The sequence below is a fragment of the Rhinoderma darwinii genome, chromosome 5 (assembly GCF_050947455.1).
Source record: "Rhinoderma darwinii isolate aRhiDar2 chromosome 5, aRhiDar2.hap1, whole genome shotgun sequence".
Lineage (NCBI taxonomy): Eukaryota > Metazoa > Chordata > Amphibia > Anura > Rhinodermatidae > Rhinoderma > Rhinoderma darwinii.
Window position 1 is genome coordinate 269625101 of NC_134691.1, and position 21044 is coordinate 269646144.

The 21044-nt window shown below is 41.2% G+C and overlaps 1 protein-coding gene across 1 annotated transcript in view; it reads right to left on the minus strand.

Moving 5' to 3' along the window:
• LOC142652590 (collagen alpha-4(VI) chain-like) overlaps positions 1 to 21044 on the minus strand; it is a 142682-nt gene that overhangs the window by 26439 nt on the left and 95199 nt on the right. The window contains exons 37-42 of the mRNA XM_075828245.1: positions 16514 to 16604; positions 13350 to 14021; positions 11241 to 11322; positions 8699 to 8859; positions 3279 to 3455; positions 743 to 781 (exon numbers count right to left, since the gene is read on the minus strand). Coding sequence (XP_075684360.1) covers positions 743 to 781; positions 3279 to 3455; positions 8699 to 8859; positions 11241 to 11322; positions 13350 to 14021; positions 16514 to 16604 — 1222 coding nt within the window. The remainder of the gene's footprint in view (positions 1 to 742; positions 782 to 3278; positions 3456 to 8698; positions 8860 to 11240; positions 11323 to 13349; positions 14022 to 16513; positions 16605 to 21044) is intronic.

The following is a 21044-nucleotide window of genomic DNA, read 5'->3' on the forward strand; positions in this document are numbered from 1 at the left end:
GTGATGTAGTATTGTTATAGTAGTTCAAATAACTAATGGATTAACAATAATTTTGCATTGTATCAAATTTGAAAGTAATGGGACCCGTCAAGTTCAAATTTTTTCTATGTGCAGCCCATTTACCCAGGGGAGTTTGAGACCCCTGCTCTAACCCATCTAGCCATCACAATTTGTCCTGATTCAAATTCACTCAGCCCATTTTTTCTGTTTCCAAAACATCAACATCAAGAACTGTCTGTTTAATTGCTGTCTAAAATATCCTACCCCTTGACAGGCGCCATTGTAAGGGTATGTTCACACGAGGTCATTACGTCCGTAATTGACGGACGTATTTCGGCCGCAAGTACCGGACCTAACACAGTGCAGGGAGCCGAGTTCCTAGCATCATACTTATGTACGATGCTAGGAGTCCCTGCCTCGCTGCCGGACAACTGTCCCGTACTGTAATCATGTTTTCAGTATGAGACAGTTGTCCGGCAGCGAGGCAGTGACTCCTAGCGTCGTACATAAGTATGATGCTAGGAGCCCGGCTCCCTGCACTGTGTTAGGTCCGGTACTTGCGGCCGAAATACGTCCGTCAATTACGGACGTAATGACCTCGTGTGAACATACCCTTACAAGATAATCAATGGCATTCACTTCACCTGTCAGTGGTTTTAATGTTATGGCTGAATGGTGTATATACATAAAAAGTAACAAATGAAACCCAAGAACTTTAAGTGAAATGTGCATCTAACCATACCTTTATTTTGGATCTGTAATCCCTCATTTGTGTTTTGACCTGAGTGTGAAGAAAACTATACATCAGTAAAATGCAACATATAAAGATAAAATAGCATTAGGGTCAGTTCACACAGAGTTTTTTGGTTGCATGTTTTTTCTGGCGCTCGTTTAAGAGTGTCTTTTGCAGCCTTTTTTGCCTGCAGTCCTTGGATTACCTTCTACGGCTGCGTGCAAAAAAGGGCGCAAAAAATTTGGAAAAAAAAGTGTACTGCACAGTTGTTAGGGTAGCATTAATCTGCTCACAGGTTCCCTTAAAGAAGACCCGACACCAGTTTAGTAAAGCCCAATTTCCTACCTCATGTCATAGGCGATGTCACACTGATGATTTCCGTGTAATTTGTATCCCAAACTATTTTTTACTTTCTGAGCTATCTTTTCTTATTATGCTAATTAGGCTATACTAGCCAAAGGGGCGGTAACACTGAGGCTTCACTGGGGGGCAGCGTCATAAAGCTTCTCCCCTTCCCTGCGCAGCGCGATCTCCGATTTTATCACGAGATAGTGTATTTACATAAAAATCTCAGCTTCTATCACAAGATCACGCTGTGCAGGGAAGGGCAGAAGCTGTATGATGCTGATAGGACATCGTCATACAGCCAACACAGACACTGCCCCAAGTGAAACCTCAGCGTTACCGCCCCTCTGGCTATTATAGCCTAAGTGGCATAATAAGAAAATGGCTCAGAAAGTAAAAAAACGATTGGGATACAAATTACACTGACACCGTGGAAAACCTCTTTGGTACAGTCCATAAATCAGGAAGTGAAGAGGCTGATTCTCAATTACATCGTAAGGTTACATGATCCAACTAAAGAGAAGAATTCAGATAGAAAGCCATAGCTAAATAAGGTAATCCTTGCTGAGTATATATATTGGGGAATAGGTATCTAATGATAGAAAAAAACCTGGAGTGCATCTTTAAGGAATAGCTAGTATCAGTGACTGCAGCAAAGGTGTATTCATGGGTGGCATCCGTCCCTATACTTACGGACAGTCCGCAAAAAAACTTGTGTATTTTTCCGCTGTCCATAGTATCCAGCAGAAAAAAAACACTGACAGTGATTTGTTTCCCCCCCAAAAGTTTGCACTGTGCATGCGCCAAAGTTGACATATGCAGTGCAAACAAGACAAGGGAAGCAGCGGCCGCGGTGCCAGGGGAGGGATCCGGCTGGTTCGCACAGGTTCTCCTGAACCGGTTGTTAAAATTATAGCTTGTTCGGAGAACCGGGGTGAAGCAGGTCACCTGCACTTAATTGTATCCGCGTCCTAAGGACGCGGATAAAATTAATTAGTCTAGCAGCACTCCGTCTCTAGGCACGTGAGCTTTCATTCCTGTGCCTTGCCATTCGGCGCTTTAGCAATGATGCAGTCAGCGTGATGACATCATCGCCCCGACTGCGTCATTGCACTGAATGAGGCCTGGTCTCTGACCAGGTCTGCGTCACTGGAGGATGGTGCAGGAACGGGGACAGGTGAGCATATAATGATTATTTTTTTTCATTGGGCAAAGTTGGGGGCACTATCGACAGGGGACTCTCTGGGGTGCACAATCTACAGGGGACTCTGGGGGGACACTATCTACTGGGGACACTATCTTCAAGGGGCTATATCTCTTTATCATTAACTCTTGATTTTGTAATGTGTCCGTAAAAATTTTGGTCTGTCTGTGATTTTTAGCTAAGTAGTCCAGAAATTACGGAAGTGGAGGTTGGCAACCGTGAGTGTATTATTTATAGAAAGTCAAATCTGAAATCCACAGCCTCCTCTGTTATTTCCCTCTTACATGCTTTATATTGCAGTTCCACTTGCAGTGACACAAACCAGAAAAAGGTTTAATTTTTATTACAGCATGGGCAGAAAGATTACAAGCTGCATGCACCAGAACCACCAAAAATAAGCTACATGAACCAAAACCACCAAAAATAAGCTACATGCACCAGAACCACCAAAAAATATTATAGAGTGATCAATGGAAAAGAAAGGGGGGGGGGAAACCATGGTATACAATATATATCCAAACATGGAAGAAACATGATAATACTATAGAGGCCATGAAACACTAAGTGATATCGTTCCATCAAAACATGAACAAGATAAGACCAAGCCACATGATAAAGCTCAGAAAAGTACACATACGCGGATACAAATTGTCTACAACTGATCTAATCTTAAGGAAATTGCAAACTGCTTTATAATAGCGTCCAGATATTGAGCTGGAAACGAATTGCCCTGGATATAGACTTTGCATTAAATAGTTTTTCTCTACACTGGCTTATATTGTTTTCCATATTGGGATTTCAATAGAAGTTAATTCAAAGTATTTCCATTCCAAGTTTTAACAGTTCTCATTTAACTGTTTAATACCTATTTTCCAAAGAAATGAATGGCATAATTCTCCTGTTAAATATATATCCAGGCTTTAATTCGTTTTTGACCCAAGTAGGAAGGCCGATTTAAGCAAAATTTATATTCTTTGCAGTCTAAATAAAACTTACGTTTGGAAGAGCATACTTGTAGACATTCATTCTCAGTGCTAAATCTGTTTCCATTGCCATCACAACCTCCATACCAGAACTGAGAGCATGCATCAACATCTTTTATATAGTACCACATGCGCTGGACGTCCCCGCATATTGTGCCATATTTAACAGCCAGTAAGCACTCGTCTGCAACTAAAACAGACAGGATTAAACATAAGTCGTCTTGTTTCATTTGAATTAATCTCGTTTGGTTCCATGAACAGCTATGAAAGAAACTAAGCGTCATCAGGTATGTTGCAACTATAATTCAGATTTTCACGGCAAACAGAAACGAATCAGATTGTTTGACCAAAAATTTAATGTATCCATGCAGAAAAAGAAGCACAAAAAATTCAAATTCAGGCAGAAAAAAATACCGTACCCGACAGCACCACCCAGTGGTACAAATGTTTACGGGGTAATTGTCTGCGCTGCGAAACACGATGCAATTCCTCAATTAAGCTGATTAAATGTTAGTATTCAATTTTAAATGATAATATGATGCATGCTACATCATGATAACATCTTACAAACTTAAAGGGAAGGTTCACCTTTAAATATCTTATGCCCTTTTACCTTCAGACTCCAAGATGTTCGAATCTCAGAGTTTGTATGGAGTTGGAAATCTCTGGTTCACTGCATTGGAACTGTAATGCACGTGGCACGTGCAGTTCCATTGCAGCAAATGGCAGATTTCTACTACAGACAACGAGATATGAAAAGCACTGAGCGTAAAGATGCTGGAGCATGGCGCTCCGTGAAGCTGTGCAGCCTCTTCAGTGCAGATATACTTCCCAAAAATGAGAAAAACAAGACGTGAGGTCAGCAAAAAAGAAAATGTTTTGGCTCTCGGAACAGTGAGGCAAAAACTGAAATATATGCTCTGTCCTCAAGGCCAAAATGAGCTGCATCTTTAAAGGGTTAAATATAACATGTGACTTCAATGCGAAAGCAAGTCACAGACGAATGGCACACATTTTTTGTCATGCGACGGGTATGCAACTTGAAGCTGCGCATCCAAAGTCGCAGTGTAGCTTGAAAGTGAATTTCCAACCTTGAACGCCATTTTGAGTTAATACTGAACGTGTTGACTAATTTCTTAACGTATCTTTATACAGGGCTGGAGCTATGTTCTTTTGACATGGATCTCTAAATCCCCTACAAAACATGGATTTAACCCCTTGCCGCTGAAGCCTACATTTCGGTTTTTCATTTTCCCCGATTTTGGGCTTGTATGAGGGCTTGTTTTTTGCGGGATGAGTTGTAGTTTTTAATGGTGCCATTTAATGTACAGATGTAGCCATCTTTATCTTGTCTTAGGAATCATGCCCACTTCAGTTTTTTCCTTCAGGGTGCTATCCGTTTTTTTCACTGATAGCACCCTCACCCATTCATTTCAATGGGCCCATGCACACATTCGTTATTTTCACGGATCCGCTGTTCCGTTCCGTCAAAAGTAGAGCATGTCCTACTTTTGTCAGTGATTCCGTGACCGTGGGGCCCATAGAAGTCAATGGGTCTGTGAAAAAAACGGACGGCACACGAAAGGCTTCCGTGTGATGTCCATTTTTGACGGATCCGTTGCCCTAGCAACAGCAGGGCGTGCCAAAGTTCACTAAAAACAGCACTAAAAACTTCATGTGACCTTCCTATGCGTGTTTCCTGGGACATGTGACAAGTTCAAATGAAGCTTAATGCATTCCGTTTTTTTAACGGAAACACGGAACGGACACGGAGTACACACGGAAAGCACACGGTTACCATAACGGACACACGGATCCGTGAAAAACGGCCGTGAACACGGTGATGGAAGTGTGCATGAGGCCAATACGCATTAAATACACAGTTACAGAAACTTTAACTTGACTTTTTCAATGGCTTTCAATGGCTTTAGTTGTGTAATATCACGCTGCAGTAAGTTATCAGAGTCAAGATAAACTTGGCTACATCTGTACCATATAATGTACTGGGAAACTGAAATTAATTCATTGTGGGATGGAATCGGAAAAAACAGTAATTCTTCTTTTGTTTTTGGGATTTTGTTTTTCCTCTGTTCACCATGCGGTAAATATAACATGTCAACTTTATTCAGCCTCTGGCATGGCTAAGGCCTCATGTACACAACAGTAGCCATGTGCACGGCCGTGATTTTCGGGTCGGCAGGCCGCAGAGTGTCACCCGCGAGCCGCCCACAAATCGCGGGCCGTGCTCGTGGCCGCATGCATTATTTTCTATGAGTCTGGAAAGCAAAAGACGGCCGTAATAAGACCCGTCCGTTCTTTTTACGGTCCAGGCTCCTGGCCGTGTGCATATGCCCATTGAAATGAATGGGGCCACAATTCTCCCGTGGATTTTCGGGGGAATTGCAGCCGCAAAAGCACGTTCGTGTGCATGGGATCTTAATAGGAGCAGAAAGATGTCCGACCTGGGGGATTACATTAGGCCCCCAGGTAGTGGCGGATCATCATTAGGGCGGTTCGGGCAGTCGCCCAGGGCACAAGGCTCCCAGGGGGACATGACCGCATGTGACCGCACGGGCCCCCTCATGCACCGGACACATGAAAACAGCTGGTCCCTCCTCCGCTGGTCCCGAATCTTTGTCGTGTCCTCCCTGCAGGCTGCACCCAGCCGCAGCTTTTGTTCTCCCTCCTCGGCTACTTCTTCTGCGGTCCGGAGCACGCGCCCCCTACCCCGAGCCCAGGCACCTCTGGCCTACTATAAAGGATGGCAGGGAGCCAATGGCTCTATGCTGTGCCATAGTTTTCTTGCATCCTGAGGATGGCTGCCAGTTTGCCCTGTGCAAGTGCACCGTTTTCCTTATGGTTAAAGCGGCCCTTCATACAAGCCACATTCCCTAGCAAGCAAGTACATACTATACACATAGTACATCTAAATACAATTTTATTAATATTTTTATTGCAACCAGATGTTCCAAAATTTGTGGTTTCTAGGGAAGATAAAGTTTCTTTATTGTTTATTTCCCCTTGATTACAACTTAAATCATTGAACATCACATGTAAACGCCTTGACCGCATTTCTTCCATAAAGTACCACAAAACAGTAACCCAGAGAAACAGTTTTCCATGAAAAATGTTGGTTCCCCTACTTACAGTCACATAAAATATATTACCAATATCTATGCTACTTAAAGAAACAATGTACAAAACGAATACATTGCATTATGTGTCGTGCAGCGGATTAAACGGGCGGTGCATGACATATTTATGGTGATCATTGAATCTCAAAAGTTTACACGGCCCACTCAGACCCTGAGTATCCCAATGTATGATTTTTCCTGGCTGGTTACTTTATTTTATACTACAATAGCATTTATAACACTATAGTGTGTGTGTGTGTGTGTATATATATATATATATATATATATATATATATTTATATATGTGTATATAAATCATGTTCACAAGTGTGATTTCAAAGGACAAAATGAAGCCCATTCATGAAATGAAAAACAGCAGAAATCTCTAGTTTGGATGTTCTGGTTAGAGATGTGTGAATCGATTCTACACAATTCGAATACAGTCCAAATTTCCCAAAAGTTACGGATTCGTCGAAATCCGAAACTTCTGTGATTCATGGTGCACGAATCGTGGCAAAATAACGGCTGCCGGCAGGCACCGGCTACCAATTTACAGATTAGAAAAAGGTTTGCATGACCTTGACATCCGGGTAACAGGGATTAGGGAAAATGTATTCAGAACGGATTGAATCGGACCAGAAGAAAAAAAAAAAACAGGAAACTCGCTCATATCTAGTACTGGAGATTTTATTCAAAGCATAGGGCTGTGTTCACACCTTCAGGATTTACTTATGGCAAAAGAATTACAAAAAATATGCAGAAGAAATCCGAGGCTGACACTCAAATTTTTTCTGCAGATGCGGCGCCAGATCCACACGAGGAATAGCCCCGTTGTTGTTCAAATGGGGCTAATTTGCAGCTTCTCAGTGCAAATAATAAACATGTTAATTTTTCTCGCGGTGACAGATCCTCTTTTAGCGCTGAATCCGCACCTTTAATAAATCCTCATCAAATCCTGACTATGGGAACATAGACTCATGAATAGAAGCGTTAGTTACAATGTAACATTCTTCAAGTTCTGCAGTGACATTTGAGATGAGAACATCCTAGAGATTTAGATGTTCCCATCACTCTGGGAGTTGGATTGTATGGAAATGCAGAGAGGAACTAGAAATGCATATTTGAGATGCCTGGTTTCATTGGAAGTGCATGACTGGTGCTTAACAGGTGAGAGACGTCAGCCAGAACACACAATTAGGCCGGGTTCCCTTGAGACGGATACGCTGCGTAAAAACTACTCAGCGTATCCGACCTGGTACATTTCGTCAGAAAACCGCACCACATTGTGGTGCATTTTTTCTGACAGAGTTTCCGCTGCAGAAAGCAGCGGTAAAAAAACGCTTATACTTACATAACCTGCTGTTATGGCGACGCGTCCCTCCTGTGCAGTTCGTTCTTGCCTCCTAGGATGACGCTGCAGCCAATGTGACCACTGCAGTCTGTGATTAGCTGCAGCGGCGGTCACGTGGGACGTAACGTCATCCCAGAAGGCTGGCCCTCTGACGTCATCCAGGATGGCCTCCTGGGTTGACGTATCATCCAATGTGACCGGCGCTACAGCCTGTGATTGGCTGCAGTGGTCACATGAGATGAAACCTCATCCCAGGAGCCTGGACTGCAGGAAGAAGGAGGGCGTTCTGGGTAAGTATGATTTTTTTTTCCGTAGTTGCGATTTTTGTGGCGTAATCACTGTGAATATGTTGTAAAAGTCGCATCACTCGGCTTTCTGTTGCGGATTTTGCATCCTCATTGAAATCAATGGGGAAAACCCACAACTAAAAATCTACAAAAACGCAGCATAAATTGACATGCTGCGGAATTAAATTCCACACCGCAGGGCAATTTATTAACATTTAAGCTGCAGTTTTTTTCCACAGCGGGAGCATGAGATTTTCTGAATCTCATCCACTTTGCTGCTACTGTAAATGCTGCGGAATGTCCGCACAGAATTCCATTGCCAAAATTCTGCAGCGTTTACGCTACAGGGGAACCCAGCCTTAGGCCTCATTCGGATGGCCGTATTGCAGCGGCATTTTTGCATCCATAATATGGCCGCAAATTCAAGCCCAACAGCAGGTATAATGACCAGAACTAACAGAATCATGATCCTTATGATGCTGTTATTAAATATACATCCACAAGTCCTTGGCTGTGATACGGATGCAGAAATGCGGCTTCATTACAGCCGTCTAAATGAGAACAGAAATAAATTTCTGATATCTTGCACAGTATTTGCTAAATAATCCCTAAAATTGGCTACTTCTCTATGTAGTTTATAATTAATTTATATAGAACATACCATCTCTTGTGATCTCGGCCTCAACCCTCTCGCCATAGGTTTCCTCTGAGGTTTTCAGGTCATCATTTTCATTTATTTCTTCTTCATAGGTATATTCTTCTAGCTCTCTTTCAGCATATTCTCCAGTTTGATCTGTTGGTTCAATCTCCAGCTCGTACACACTTTAAGAACATGCAAATAGTTGTTATTTACCTTATTTTACTAGAAATTTTTATGGTATAATGTAATGACCATTAATACAAAGTCTGTTCTTTTTTTAGTAAATAGAAATAATAAAATCTAAAATATGGAATAGAAGTTTTAAGTGACACTTGCAAGAAGAGGTGTTTTGTAGCATTGGATGTTCTAGGTGGGCAGCATTGGCAGAAATTGTTAACACCAACATTTTTATTCAGTGATTCAGCAACTTTCCAATTAAGCTGCTATGTCCGCTCAATATTACATCTACTTCTAGTAGACAAATTGGCACAAACTTTTTGTCCCATTTGGATAATATGATTGCTAAAAGAATACAGTGGACTCATTGTTATGGGTCAACTGCATTAATGAAGGAAGTGCTCCCCCGCCTCTACCCACCCACCCACCGCCCTTCACTGCGGTGACTGACAGGCTGCTGTGTATGCACTGGGGGAGGCATAGAGAGGCGAGGGGAGTGCTCCCCTCATAAATGCAACAGACTCATAACTATTCTTTCAGTCTTCTATATTCTTTCAGCCATCCTATTAGCCAAGGAACACAATATTTTTGGAACTTATGTCCTGGATTTAAAGAGGTTCTGTCACCACATTATAAGTGTCCTATCTTGTACATAATATGATTGGCGCCTTAATATAGATTACAGCAGTGTTTTTATTTAGAAAAATGATCATTTTTGACGGCGTTATGACCTATATTAGCTTTATGCTAATGAGTTTCTTAATGGGCAATTGGGCGTGTTTTACTTTTTGACCAAGTGGGCGTTGTGGAGAGAAGTGTATGACGCTGACCAATCAGTGACCAATCGGCGTCATACACTTCTCCCCATTCATTTACACAGCATATAGTGATTTTATTACATCACTATGTGCAGTCACATAAACACACTATAACGCTGCTCAAGTGTCCTGACAGTGAATATACATTAACTCCAGCCAGGACGTGATGTCTATTCAGAATCCTGACACTTCTGTAGCGTCTGTGTGAGATTTACAGCAAGGCAAGCGTAATCTCGCAAGATTATGATGTAACCTGTCATTTAAAACGAGATTACGCTTGCCTTGCTGTAAATATCACACAGACGCTACAGAAATGTCAGGATTCCGAATAGACATCACGTCCTGGCTGGAGGTAATGTATATTCATTGTCAGGACACTGCAGTAACGTTATAGTGTGTTTATGTGGCTGCACATAGTGATGTAATAAGATAACTATATGCTGTGTAAATGAATGGAGAGAAGTGTATGTCGCTGATCGGTCACTGATTGGTCAGCGTCATACACTTCTCTTTACAACGCCCACTTGGTCAAAAAGTAAAACACGCCCAGTCGTCCATTAAGAAAATCATTAGCATAAAGCTAAAATAGGTCATAAATCCATCAAAAATGATTGGTTTTCTAAATAAAAACACTGCTCTAATCTACATTACAGCGCCGATCATATTATGTAGAAGATAGGCCACTTATAATGTGGTGACAGAGCCTCTTTAAGGCCATATGTTTTGCAAATGCAATTTTACGTAAAAATTCTGTGTTTTTGCGATATGGTTTTCACAGGTAAAATACCCTAAGGGTGTGTTCTTACAGTAGGATATGCTGCGGATTTTCCGCAACTGATCAATGTGCGGAAAATGTATAGCATTTATATTAGCAGCAAAGTAGATGAGATTTTAACAAATCTCATCTCCACGATGCAGCTAAAATCCGTGCGGCAATGCAACTGTTGTGCGACTCTATAATTCGCAGCATGTCAATTTATGCTGCAGATTCTAAACTGAGATTTCTAATTTTTTTTTCCTATAGACTTGTATGGGGAGCATAAAATATATTGTGAAAAGAGCAAGCTGTGTTTTGCAGGTTTTATAGCGATTCCCCTCCGATTCCAGAGTTAAAACTGCAGCTACATTGCGTTTTTGCAACTATAGCGCACTATTTGATGTAGATTACTGTAACTTATTTACCTGTAGATTTCTGAGATTTTGCTGTGGATTTTTCCATTGCAGAAAATCTGCAGCATATTCGGCACTTAGGAACATACCCTTAGGGTGGATTCAGACGTGGCAGAGGTTTTTTTTCCATGAATCTGCTCTGATTTTTTTCTGCTACATGTGGATAGGGCTTTCATTAAACCTATTCACATGTATTGCACTCTAAACACCAAAAAGTCACGAAAAAAAATCGACCACGTCTGAATGTGGCCTAATTTAACATGCGATGGTAGCAAAGTAAAATGCACTTTTTTTTCTTTTACCATAACAAAAATATAAGAAGGGACACTAAATGTATCCAAAATTACACAAATCAAATAGAACAGGCCAAATGGAAGTCCAAATTTTCTTTTACTTACCTTTCTTCTAAAGAGAGTAAAGAGTCCCCACGTCCTTCACATTCTCCTTGAAAAGCTGGAGATGGGTAGGTATTTATGTTATCTACAAATGATATAAACGGACATTTTCAGTATAAGATCTGCACCGAGTGAGTTGCCTCATTCTACATGAAGCAAAATTCTTTTAATTCTGCATTTGATAATCTGGAAAGCCTGATAATTCAGAATTTACAGCACAGAGCTGCAGTAAAATGTGAGAATGGACAATTCTAGCAGCAAAAAAAGAGACATATCCATTAAGTAAATTCCACTGATTATAGAGGCCCATTTTTATGAACATTTCTTACTCAAGGTTCTCTGCTATAGTTTACCATAAATTTAGAGTATCCCATAATCCTCTACATATCAGGTCCCATTGATGGTATATATACGATGGGTGGTCCAGGTCCTAAAAGCCTGCGGGATAGTATATATGCGGTGCAGGTGTATGCTGGCTGGCCGAGCGACCTGGCAGCTAAAATTCAAGTATCCGGCAGTCAAGAACTGCCGCGGTTCCTGGAGACAAGAAAGAAGCGGTTTTCACTTCTTCTGTCTTCTTTGTACTGGCGTACAAAGTTCTCAATGAACTGTAGCTGACTCTAATGGTCCCAGTGGTCATGTGACAGGTCACATGATCGCCAGGATGCCGGTAGTAGGAGGCTAATGCTTGATCTTTTTAGAACCAGCACAGCCCTATCAGTGACAATAATCACTGTAACAGGGCTGATTGCCCATGTAACTGGGGCAGCTGAGCAGCCTCAAAAACAGTGGAAAAGTATTGTGTAAAAAAATCTAATTAAAATTATAAAGTCCCCAAAAGTATTTTCTAAACTTTGAGGGTCAGACAATAGTTATAAAAAAATAAAAGTAAAACAAGAAGCAAAAATAAATAAATAAAATAAGCCCCCCACCAAAAAAAAAACCTGTTCCTCCCACCAATCATCGTTACGCTAGCCCTGACCCAATTACCCTATAATAGACATGTAGTATATAAAAATTTACGGTAGAAAACAAGGATCACAAATAAAAAGTCTATTTTAGGGTAACACCATATTATTACAGAAAAAAAAATCACTTTTTTCAAACTATAAGCCTAAAAATTATTTTTTTAAAAAAGCAAAAATTATGTGTATACAAAAAGATGAGAAAAGTCAAGAAAAAACAGATAAGGAAAGTACTTTTCTTCACGAAAAAAGTCACAAAAATCCCATCATTATCTGCCTGTAGCACATCATAAATCATCTAAAACAACTACATAAAAAGTAAAGCTTGTTAAAGAAACATTTCACAGTGCACATGAAGTATTCAATTACTTTGTACTCTTGGATTTCCAAAGAAATCAGGAAACAAAACAGGGTGGCGGCTGGGTAGAGTTTACATAGACAAAGTTGCAGTCAAGTCTCCCCAGCACAGACAGATGACATGACAATGCCATAAGGATACAAGAGCAGAAGTGTATCAGCGGAGGAAGGTTTTAAAGAAACACCAAACTGCTTAGATGTCGTTCACAGAACTGGTCAAAAATGCCAAAAAAGTGCTGCATGCTGCGCTATATTGTCCGGTAAAACGACGAGTACCATGGCGGGAACCCGACGGGACCCAGTAAAGTCAAGAAGCTCCTTTGGGCTCCAATGGTGTCCATCATGCAACGGATCATCGTTATTTTGCTTCTATGACGGAGCTGAGAAAAGGAAATACCAAATGCAAATGTGAACAAAGCCTTACTTTCTCCACAACCTTGATAAAAGTTGTCCAATATTCTGCTCTTATTATAAAGGGGTTACACTAAATTATAAAAAAAAAGTCTGGTTGTTTTTAGGGAACAGCCCCAGTCTTGTCCATAGGCTGTTTCTGGTATTGCAGCTTAGCCCTTTCTAATTGTGCTGTAGTACTAGACACCCACGAACAAGAGTAGTGGTATTTTGGTGAGAAAAAAAACAGCTCTGCTGTTTAAATACTCACTGCCCATTGCTTTCTTAGATATATATAGCATACACATATAGTGGATAAGCAGCATATCATTTCTACTATCTGGTCAAAAAAAAAGTCTGAAGAACCGCTCTTCCCAGAATTAAGAAAATGGTTACTTACGGTTCAGAAGGTTAATAAATGCCTGGCTGAATCTCTCAGCGTAAAGCAGTTCCGTCCTTGACATGGTAAGTAAGTGCAACACATGCTGATCTTGAGGGAGACTAGAAAGCTCTGTAAGCTCACTGTGGTTTACGTCTTTCCCAAAAGCCAACACAAATAGCGTAAATCTTTCACATTTGGCTTTTCGAGATATTTCTTTCAACTTTGCTCTGTCCCAACTACTTGTTCTGCTGCTGAGGACTGTAAAAATGACTTTGTGTTTCCTTGCGTTGGGAGCTTTCCTAAAAATGTTCTCTATAGCCCATTGGATAGAGTGGCCCAGAGCAGATTGACCTTCAAGCTGTGTAACAACTTCTTCAATGTGTCTCTTCATTAAATTTCTATTGTTGTAAAAATCGAGCTCAAACTCTGTTTTAACAGGATTCACATTTCTATTTGGCATAAAGTCGGGTTTAGCCTGTTGAACCAAGGCCACTCTTGCCCCAGTGCCTGGCGCTTTAGGCTGTGGTGATACTACCAAATGGTCAAGCATTGTGCTTACAAAGTTTTTGGCCCGCAAAAAGTCATCGCTGCTAACAGTACGAGAACTGTCTAGAATAAAGACTATATCCATGTCTATCTCTGTGGGAGGGACAGGGTCCAGTTCACACTCCTCATCAGGGATGCATTTATCTGAAACACATTTAAAGATTGAAGTACTTAATGCTATGTCAAAACACTCATGTTTGGAGTTAAGGAAGGCAAAATATGAGAAAATCTTAGGCTATGTTTGCAGTTTGTACTTATAATTTAATAAATCAGTCTGGAGATGGAGGAGAGGTGCAGATTGTCAAGACTGGATTGTATCCACTTCACAGCAGAAACCAGGACTTGGCCTATACAGGTCTCCAACGTGTGGATGTAAACGAGTTTCTTTTTATAGGCTAACAACAAAGAGAGATCTTGAAAATGTCAGGGAATTGAAACACTTGCAAAGCTATTCATTATAGGATTGAATGAGCATCATTGACATAAAACCAGAAAACCGGTTTAATATCACGTTCTATTCATTGCCACATGTGATATCATGTTATACTACTATAGTTTGTGCTATCATATTTACACATAGCATCTTTCAATCTACAGTATAAGTCATTTAGATGCAGATTTTGTTGCAGAAATTTCTGCCGCTGAAAACCTTTCGTTCATCTGAATTTGGTGGTTTTGGCGGCAAGCACATGAATTTCTGAAAGTTCCATTCAGATGAATGGGACAGTAGCAGAAATTTCTGCAACAAACTCTGCCACACGTGAATCCACCCTTACTTGATTCACGCTAGAGGGATTCCTTGAAGTGTTTGCAATAATCCTGAGTATTTAGAGTTATGGAAATCTCCAACCAGCTCTGAAGGGGTACGGACACTTTTAAGAATCCTGCCACACATTTGATCTGGGAATCTGTTTATATCAGTAAAAGGTACATGTTTGTATTCCTTTTTGTCCTTTTATCCCGTTTTTGGCTGATAAATAATTTTGAAATCACTTTGGTATTTTCATGGCCACGGTCTATTACATAAAGCTGTCCCTTCCATATATTGTGTTACTACCTACATCTCTTTCAGGTTTTAAACCCTAAGGCCTCGTTCACATCTGTGTTGGGGGCTCGGTTAGTGGCCTCCATAGCAGGTACGGCCGAGACTACTGCTACTGCGCTATTGTTCACAGTAAAACCACGGACACCCCAACAGAAAGCCGACCGAAACCCATTTAAGTCAATGGGTTCCATCGGCCGCCGGTAGTATCCATTGTGCAACGGAACCGGCACTTAAGGGTTTTCTCTTGTTCTGTTGTCCTGACGGTGCAGAACTTAAAATATCAACACAGGTGTGAACATAGTCTAATTATAAGGCTTTTCTCTTGTTTAATTGTTTCTAGAAGTTTATGTCAATATCTATTCATGGTTCTAATTACGAACTCCCAGCAATTCCTTCCTTAATATCTTCTTCTCCTTCGATGCTATTTTGTCTCATATTGCAAGTGAAACTGTGAGAAATATATAAAGAAATCTTCTATATGTGACTCGAGACATCAGCCATTTCCCCTCCTCCTCCTCACAAACCTATGGATGGCTGTAAGACAACTGGCAGGAAAGTTCCTTACATCTCTGTCTGCAATAGAACACTAGGAACACTAAACGTCACCTCATTGACAAAACTCTGCCCCTCAGCTGTCTGTCAGCCAAAAATAGAGGGGATCTGGAAAAGATTAACACCTGAGTTCTCAACAAGATTGTTTCAGGCGCTGAAGAAAATCCTGCAGACTGACAAACACTGTAGGGAAGTTTTTCCAAAAACCACTTAAAGGAAATCTGTTACCAGGTTTATGCTGCCACATCTGAGGGTAAAATAGTACCGGTGACCCTGAATCCAACACTGTATTAATCACTTTTCAGCGTGCAGTATTTCTCTTTTTCTAAAGCGGCTCGTATTTATGAGCTGCGGCTATCCTCACCCACTAGCTGCTCTCATTGACCGCTTTCTCCCCATAGGGAGAAAGCTGACAATCGGTGGCGGGGGGCGGGGCTAACCTCAGCTCATGAATATCGAGGACTCCTGAGCGTGAGCACATCATTAAGAGGACTGCTGGCTTGGCTCGCGCTGCAGGAAATAAACAGGGATTTTATGAAAACGACTGAATATTACAAAGTAAGCGACACCCTGCTGGAATTAGTGTTTCTGGCACCACTTTATGCTGCCCTCTGATAGGGCAGCATAAACATGGTGACAGATTCTCTTTTTAATGCAATCCATTGTATATCTATTGTTATATCTGTAGTATCTTTCTTTCTCTTGCTCTCTTATATCTATCTCTCTATCTATTTCATATCTATCTATCCATATATCACCTCACATATCAAAACTGAGCAGACCTTATTTATTTGGGTTAATTCATTGTATGAGCACTTTGACGTATAATCATGTGACAATGTTTAGTATTTTTCCAGATCACAGCCAGATTTTAAATGGAAGAAAAAAAATCTGTCTTTATTTATTATTTATTTCAGTTACTTATATAGCGCCAACATATTATGCAGCGCTGTACAGAGGTCCTCTTTTACTGTACCCATTGGGGCTCACAACCTAAATTCCCTATTGGTATGTTTTTGGGGTTTAGAGAGTCCCTTACCATAGCAGAGTGTGCAGTGTGAAATTACTTCCAGTCTTTGGTCTTGCAATCTCTTCCAAACAAACAACTGGGATCTTCTGCTTTCATCCGCCTAATTAGCAATAAACATTAATAAATAAGCATCAAACAGAGAATTTGGGTTAAAGGAGTATTCACAGCTTTGACATTTATGGCCTCTCTTCATTCTGTTCAATGAGAGCTACGAAAACAGCCGAGCAAGAGCTGCTCAGCTGTTTCTGTAACTCCCATGCAACAGAATGGAGAGAGCCGCATGCATGCGAGGCTCCCTCTACACTAGTCTCTGTTTGGAATCAGAAGCTTGCGGCCTACACACCCGGCAAAACGGGGTCAGATGACCCCTGTTCTCGATATAGGTGCGAGTCCCAGAGATGGAACCCACATGTATATCTAAGTTGGGAATACCCCTTTAAGTATTATATTATCTGTCAGGCTATATTACAACTGACTGTTGATATTATACATCCAGACTAGAGATGAGCGATCCGGGACAACCGAACCCGGTTTCGGTCCGAACATCGGGAAAAGTTAGGTTCGCAGCGAATCCGAACTTCACCGGGTTCGGCCGAACACGTTTTGACCGAACCCGGCGGAGATAGTCACTGTCCAGGGTGCTGAAAGAGTTAAACGATCGGCAGTAACTGTTTCAGCACCCTGGACAGTGACTTCCGATCACAATATACATCAACGTGTAAAAAAAATAGAAGTTTCTACTTACCGATAACTCCCTGCTTCTTCCTCCAGTCCGACCTCCTGGGATGACGATTCAGTCCAAGTGACCGCTGCAGCCAATCACAGGCCAATCACAGGCTGCAGCCAATCACAGGCCAATCCCAGGCTGCAGCGGTCACATGGACTGCCGCGTCATCCAGGGTGGTCGGGCTGGATGTCAAGAGAGGGACGCGTCACCGTTGCCTTGGTGACGCGTCCCTCTCGACATCCAGTCCGACCTCCCGGGCTGAATCACAGGCCAATCACAGGCAGTAGAAGACTGAATTCAATGAAATGCTCAGCCCTTAGTCAGTCTTCTACTGCTTGTCTGTATGTTCATTACCCTGCACATAAACCAATCACGTTCTCCGAATATTCACAGCGCAACCAATCTGAAAGTTTACAGTGCTTGGGAATAAGTGACTGGGGCAGAAGAGGATGGAGGCGCTTCCTTATATAGTGGATCGAGCGGGTTCCCCAGCAGCATTTAAAAGAAACAGGATCCTGACCTGTCCACAGAGTTTAAGGCAGCACAGAGTATTTCAGGAGATGAGCGTGCGGATCTTGTGCGGGGTGGTGACTTGCCAATCATGTGAAGGTGTTATTGAGGACAGGAGTGGAGGAGAGGTAACAGACTGAGAGCTACGTAATGGTAAGAGAAGAGTTCACAACAGCACAGAATATTTCAGAAGAGGAGCGTGCAGATGTTGAGGAGTGTATGACACTGACTGGTCACTGATTGGTCAGCGTCATACACATAAACACGCCCAGTTAAAAACACAATGTGTGTCTCTACGGTAACCGATTACAAACAAACCCTGTGATTGGCTGCAGAGGCCGCTGCAGCCTGTGATTGGCTGCAGAGGCCGCGGCAGCCTGTGATTGGCTGCAGAGGCCGCGGTAGCCTGTGATTGGCTGCAGAGGCGGTCACGTGACGTGCGTGACCGCCACTACAGCCTGTGATTGGCTGCAGCGGCGACATGGATGAAACGTCATCGCTGGAGGCCGGACAGGAGGAATGTAAGTATGAACGTATTTATTTATTTTTTTATTACATTAAAATTGTAATTTCCGTGCACCGAGCATGGTACTGTCAAGATTGCTGAAAGAGTTAGTGCAGCTCATTAACTCTTTCAGCACCCTGGACAGTACCATGCTCGGTGCACGGAAATTACATGTTTGGTCAGAACTAGTTCGGTCCGAATCAAACTTTTTCGTGAAATTCGGCGAACCAGCCGAACCGAACTTTTCATAAGTTCGCTCATCTCTAATCCCGACCATAACAAATACTATTTGGCAACTATGATAAAAAGAAAATTGATGAGATATGAAACATTGTAAAATTCAATTGTTCTCATGAAAACATTTTTATAATGGAGAAAATAAATGTAATTCTGATGTCTGTAAAATAAATAGAACAGCTGTTTTCATTTATTATTGAATTTTCCTCATCCATAGTATAACAAAATGCAATATAGTTAATGCTAAAATATGATATTTCTCATTTAGACACAGAAAACGTACTAGGAAAGCTTTCATAAGTTTGTCCCATCCATTCTCCTACTAACTTTTCCTTGATGCTGTGCCATAAATGTGGAAAAAAACCTCACAGCAATTGCTCTCTGATCTACTGTTCAACATTGATCCTATTCCATCCTTTCTATCAAAACCTTTGCCACATGTACAAAAAAAATCTACTTTATATGTCTCAGGGGATCATCTATTTCCTCCGTAAAAAACCTTAGATCAGAACTGTTGCTGGCTGTAAGGCAACTAGCCACAGCAGAAGCCCTCCCCCACTGTTCTGTCTGCATTAGGCAGTTCAGAAAGGATATGGAATAAGGATAAGGAAAAAATTCTCTGAAGGATTTCTACAAAACTGTTTGAGGAGCATACAGAAAATTGTTTTGTTTTTCTGTTTTTATAAACTTCTAGGTTTAGTCTATATTTGAGGTATAATTATAGTTTTTGTTACATGAGTGAGTAATCCAACTTAAACTAAATAATTTGATAATATATTGCATTAGTGTATATATATATGTGTTTTTCTGAGATTTTTCAATGTACTCACAGATTTGTTAAATACATACATTTCTGCAGCACAAGGTTGCCTCTAGGGGGAGTAAACTGAAGACTTATTTATACAGGCTAATTGAAATAAATTTTTATGGCATACTACTTTTATAATGTAGCATAGCGGCATTTAGTTGATTGACATTATGAGCACTCTACTCTGGATACTCACCTGAACATCTTTAACATACTTTATGAGTGACCAATAAATGTATTCTTGACCAAGCTATGCTCCCTGGTATCCTTCATTTTGTTTAGACCTTGCTTTGTTCTACAGTATGTTTCTGTTCTTGGAAACTTGACTTTAGTTATCTTTTGTAATTAGGTACCAGTTTGTCTTTATTCATTGGCCGTCTTCGGAGTCTGTTCTAAAAGACCATGATTTACAAATCCACATTCCCGGACTGTAATTTCTAGAGTTTACATTACAGTTGGACAGCTTACAATAGTTGTTTCATTTATTCTCAATACTGCTCTCCTTTGCTCACGGCCATAGCTAAGGGCCCATGGGCCCCGATGCAAAAGTCCTTCTTGGGGCCCCACCAACTTCTTCTCATGGCCGACAGCTTGCAGTATTCAGCTGCATCGTTGGGTTTCCTAAGTGAACCAACGATGCAGCACTAGCAGCCAGCAGCGCCACTAAGGTCTTAAAACGTCAGGGGAAATATATATGCCCCCCCCCCCCAAAAAACATATATGTATATATATATATATATATAGGAGACAGCATATCTATAGCCCTACGACCCTATAGCTATGGATAGGCTTAGATACATCGGCTCAGCAGACAGTATCACACATGATAGGATTAGATACAGTGGTTTAGCAGACTGTATTATACATGATAGGATTCGATACAGCAGCTCAGCAGACAGTATCACACATGATACATTTTTCCAAGGTTTTGGGATGGTGGAGATACATAGATGACATATTCCTCATTTGGACTGACACACAGGACTCTCTTCAAGAGTTTTTTGTGGATCTCGACGGGATGGACCAAGATATTAAGTTTACCATGGTTAGCTCAACCGAATCAATACAGTTTCTTGACACTACTGTTCTTATTAGAGACGACCATCTAGTGACAGACCTCTTTATAAAGAGTACAGACCGTAATAACCATTTAAGGTATGAGAGTCAGCATCCTAGAAAGATGGTGAAATCACTTCCGTATAGTCAGATGCTGAGGATTAGGAGGATAGTGGACGATGAATCAACTATGATTGGTCGATTAGACGAGATGGGAGAGAAATTTCGATCTAGGGGTTACCCGGATAGACTTGTCGGGTCCTATATTGCCCGAGTTAGAACTAACGAGAGTCAAGGGGATCACTCTAAAGATATTAGAGGTTCTAAGAATAAAAAACGTATCCCTTGTGTCACCACTTATGACACAAACAGTCCCAAAATTATGCAGGTGGTTAGGAGACATTGGCCTATGTTGGGGAATTTTTATGATATTTCAGAATTTAAATCCCCCCTCTATTTTCTTATAGGAGATCGTCTAACTTGAAAGATAGACTAGTATAAACTGATATAGGTCCGAGAGACAGTGGGAGTTTGGCTAGACAATGTGGTTGTTATCCATGCTTAAATTGCGTGAATTGTGGTCTAATGATTAAGGGAGATTCCTTTACACACCCAAAGACCGGTAAGACTTATAAAATAAGACATTTTTTAACCTGTGGATCGACCTTTGTATCTATGTTCTTATATGTTCATGCAA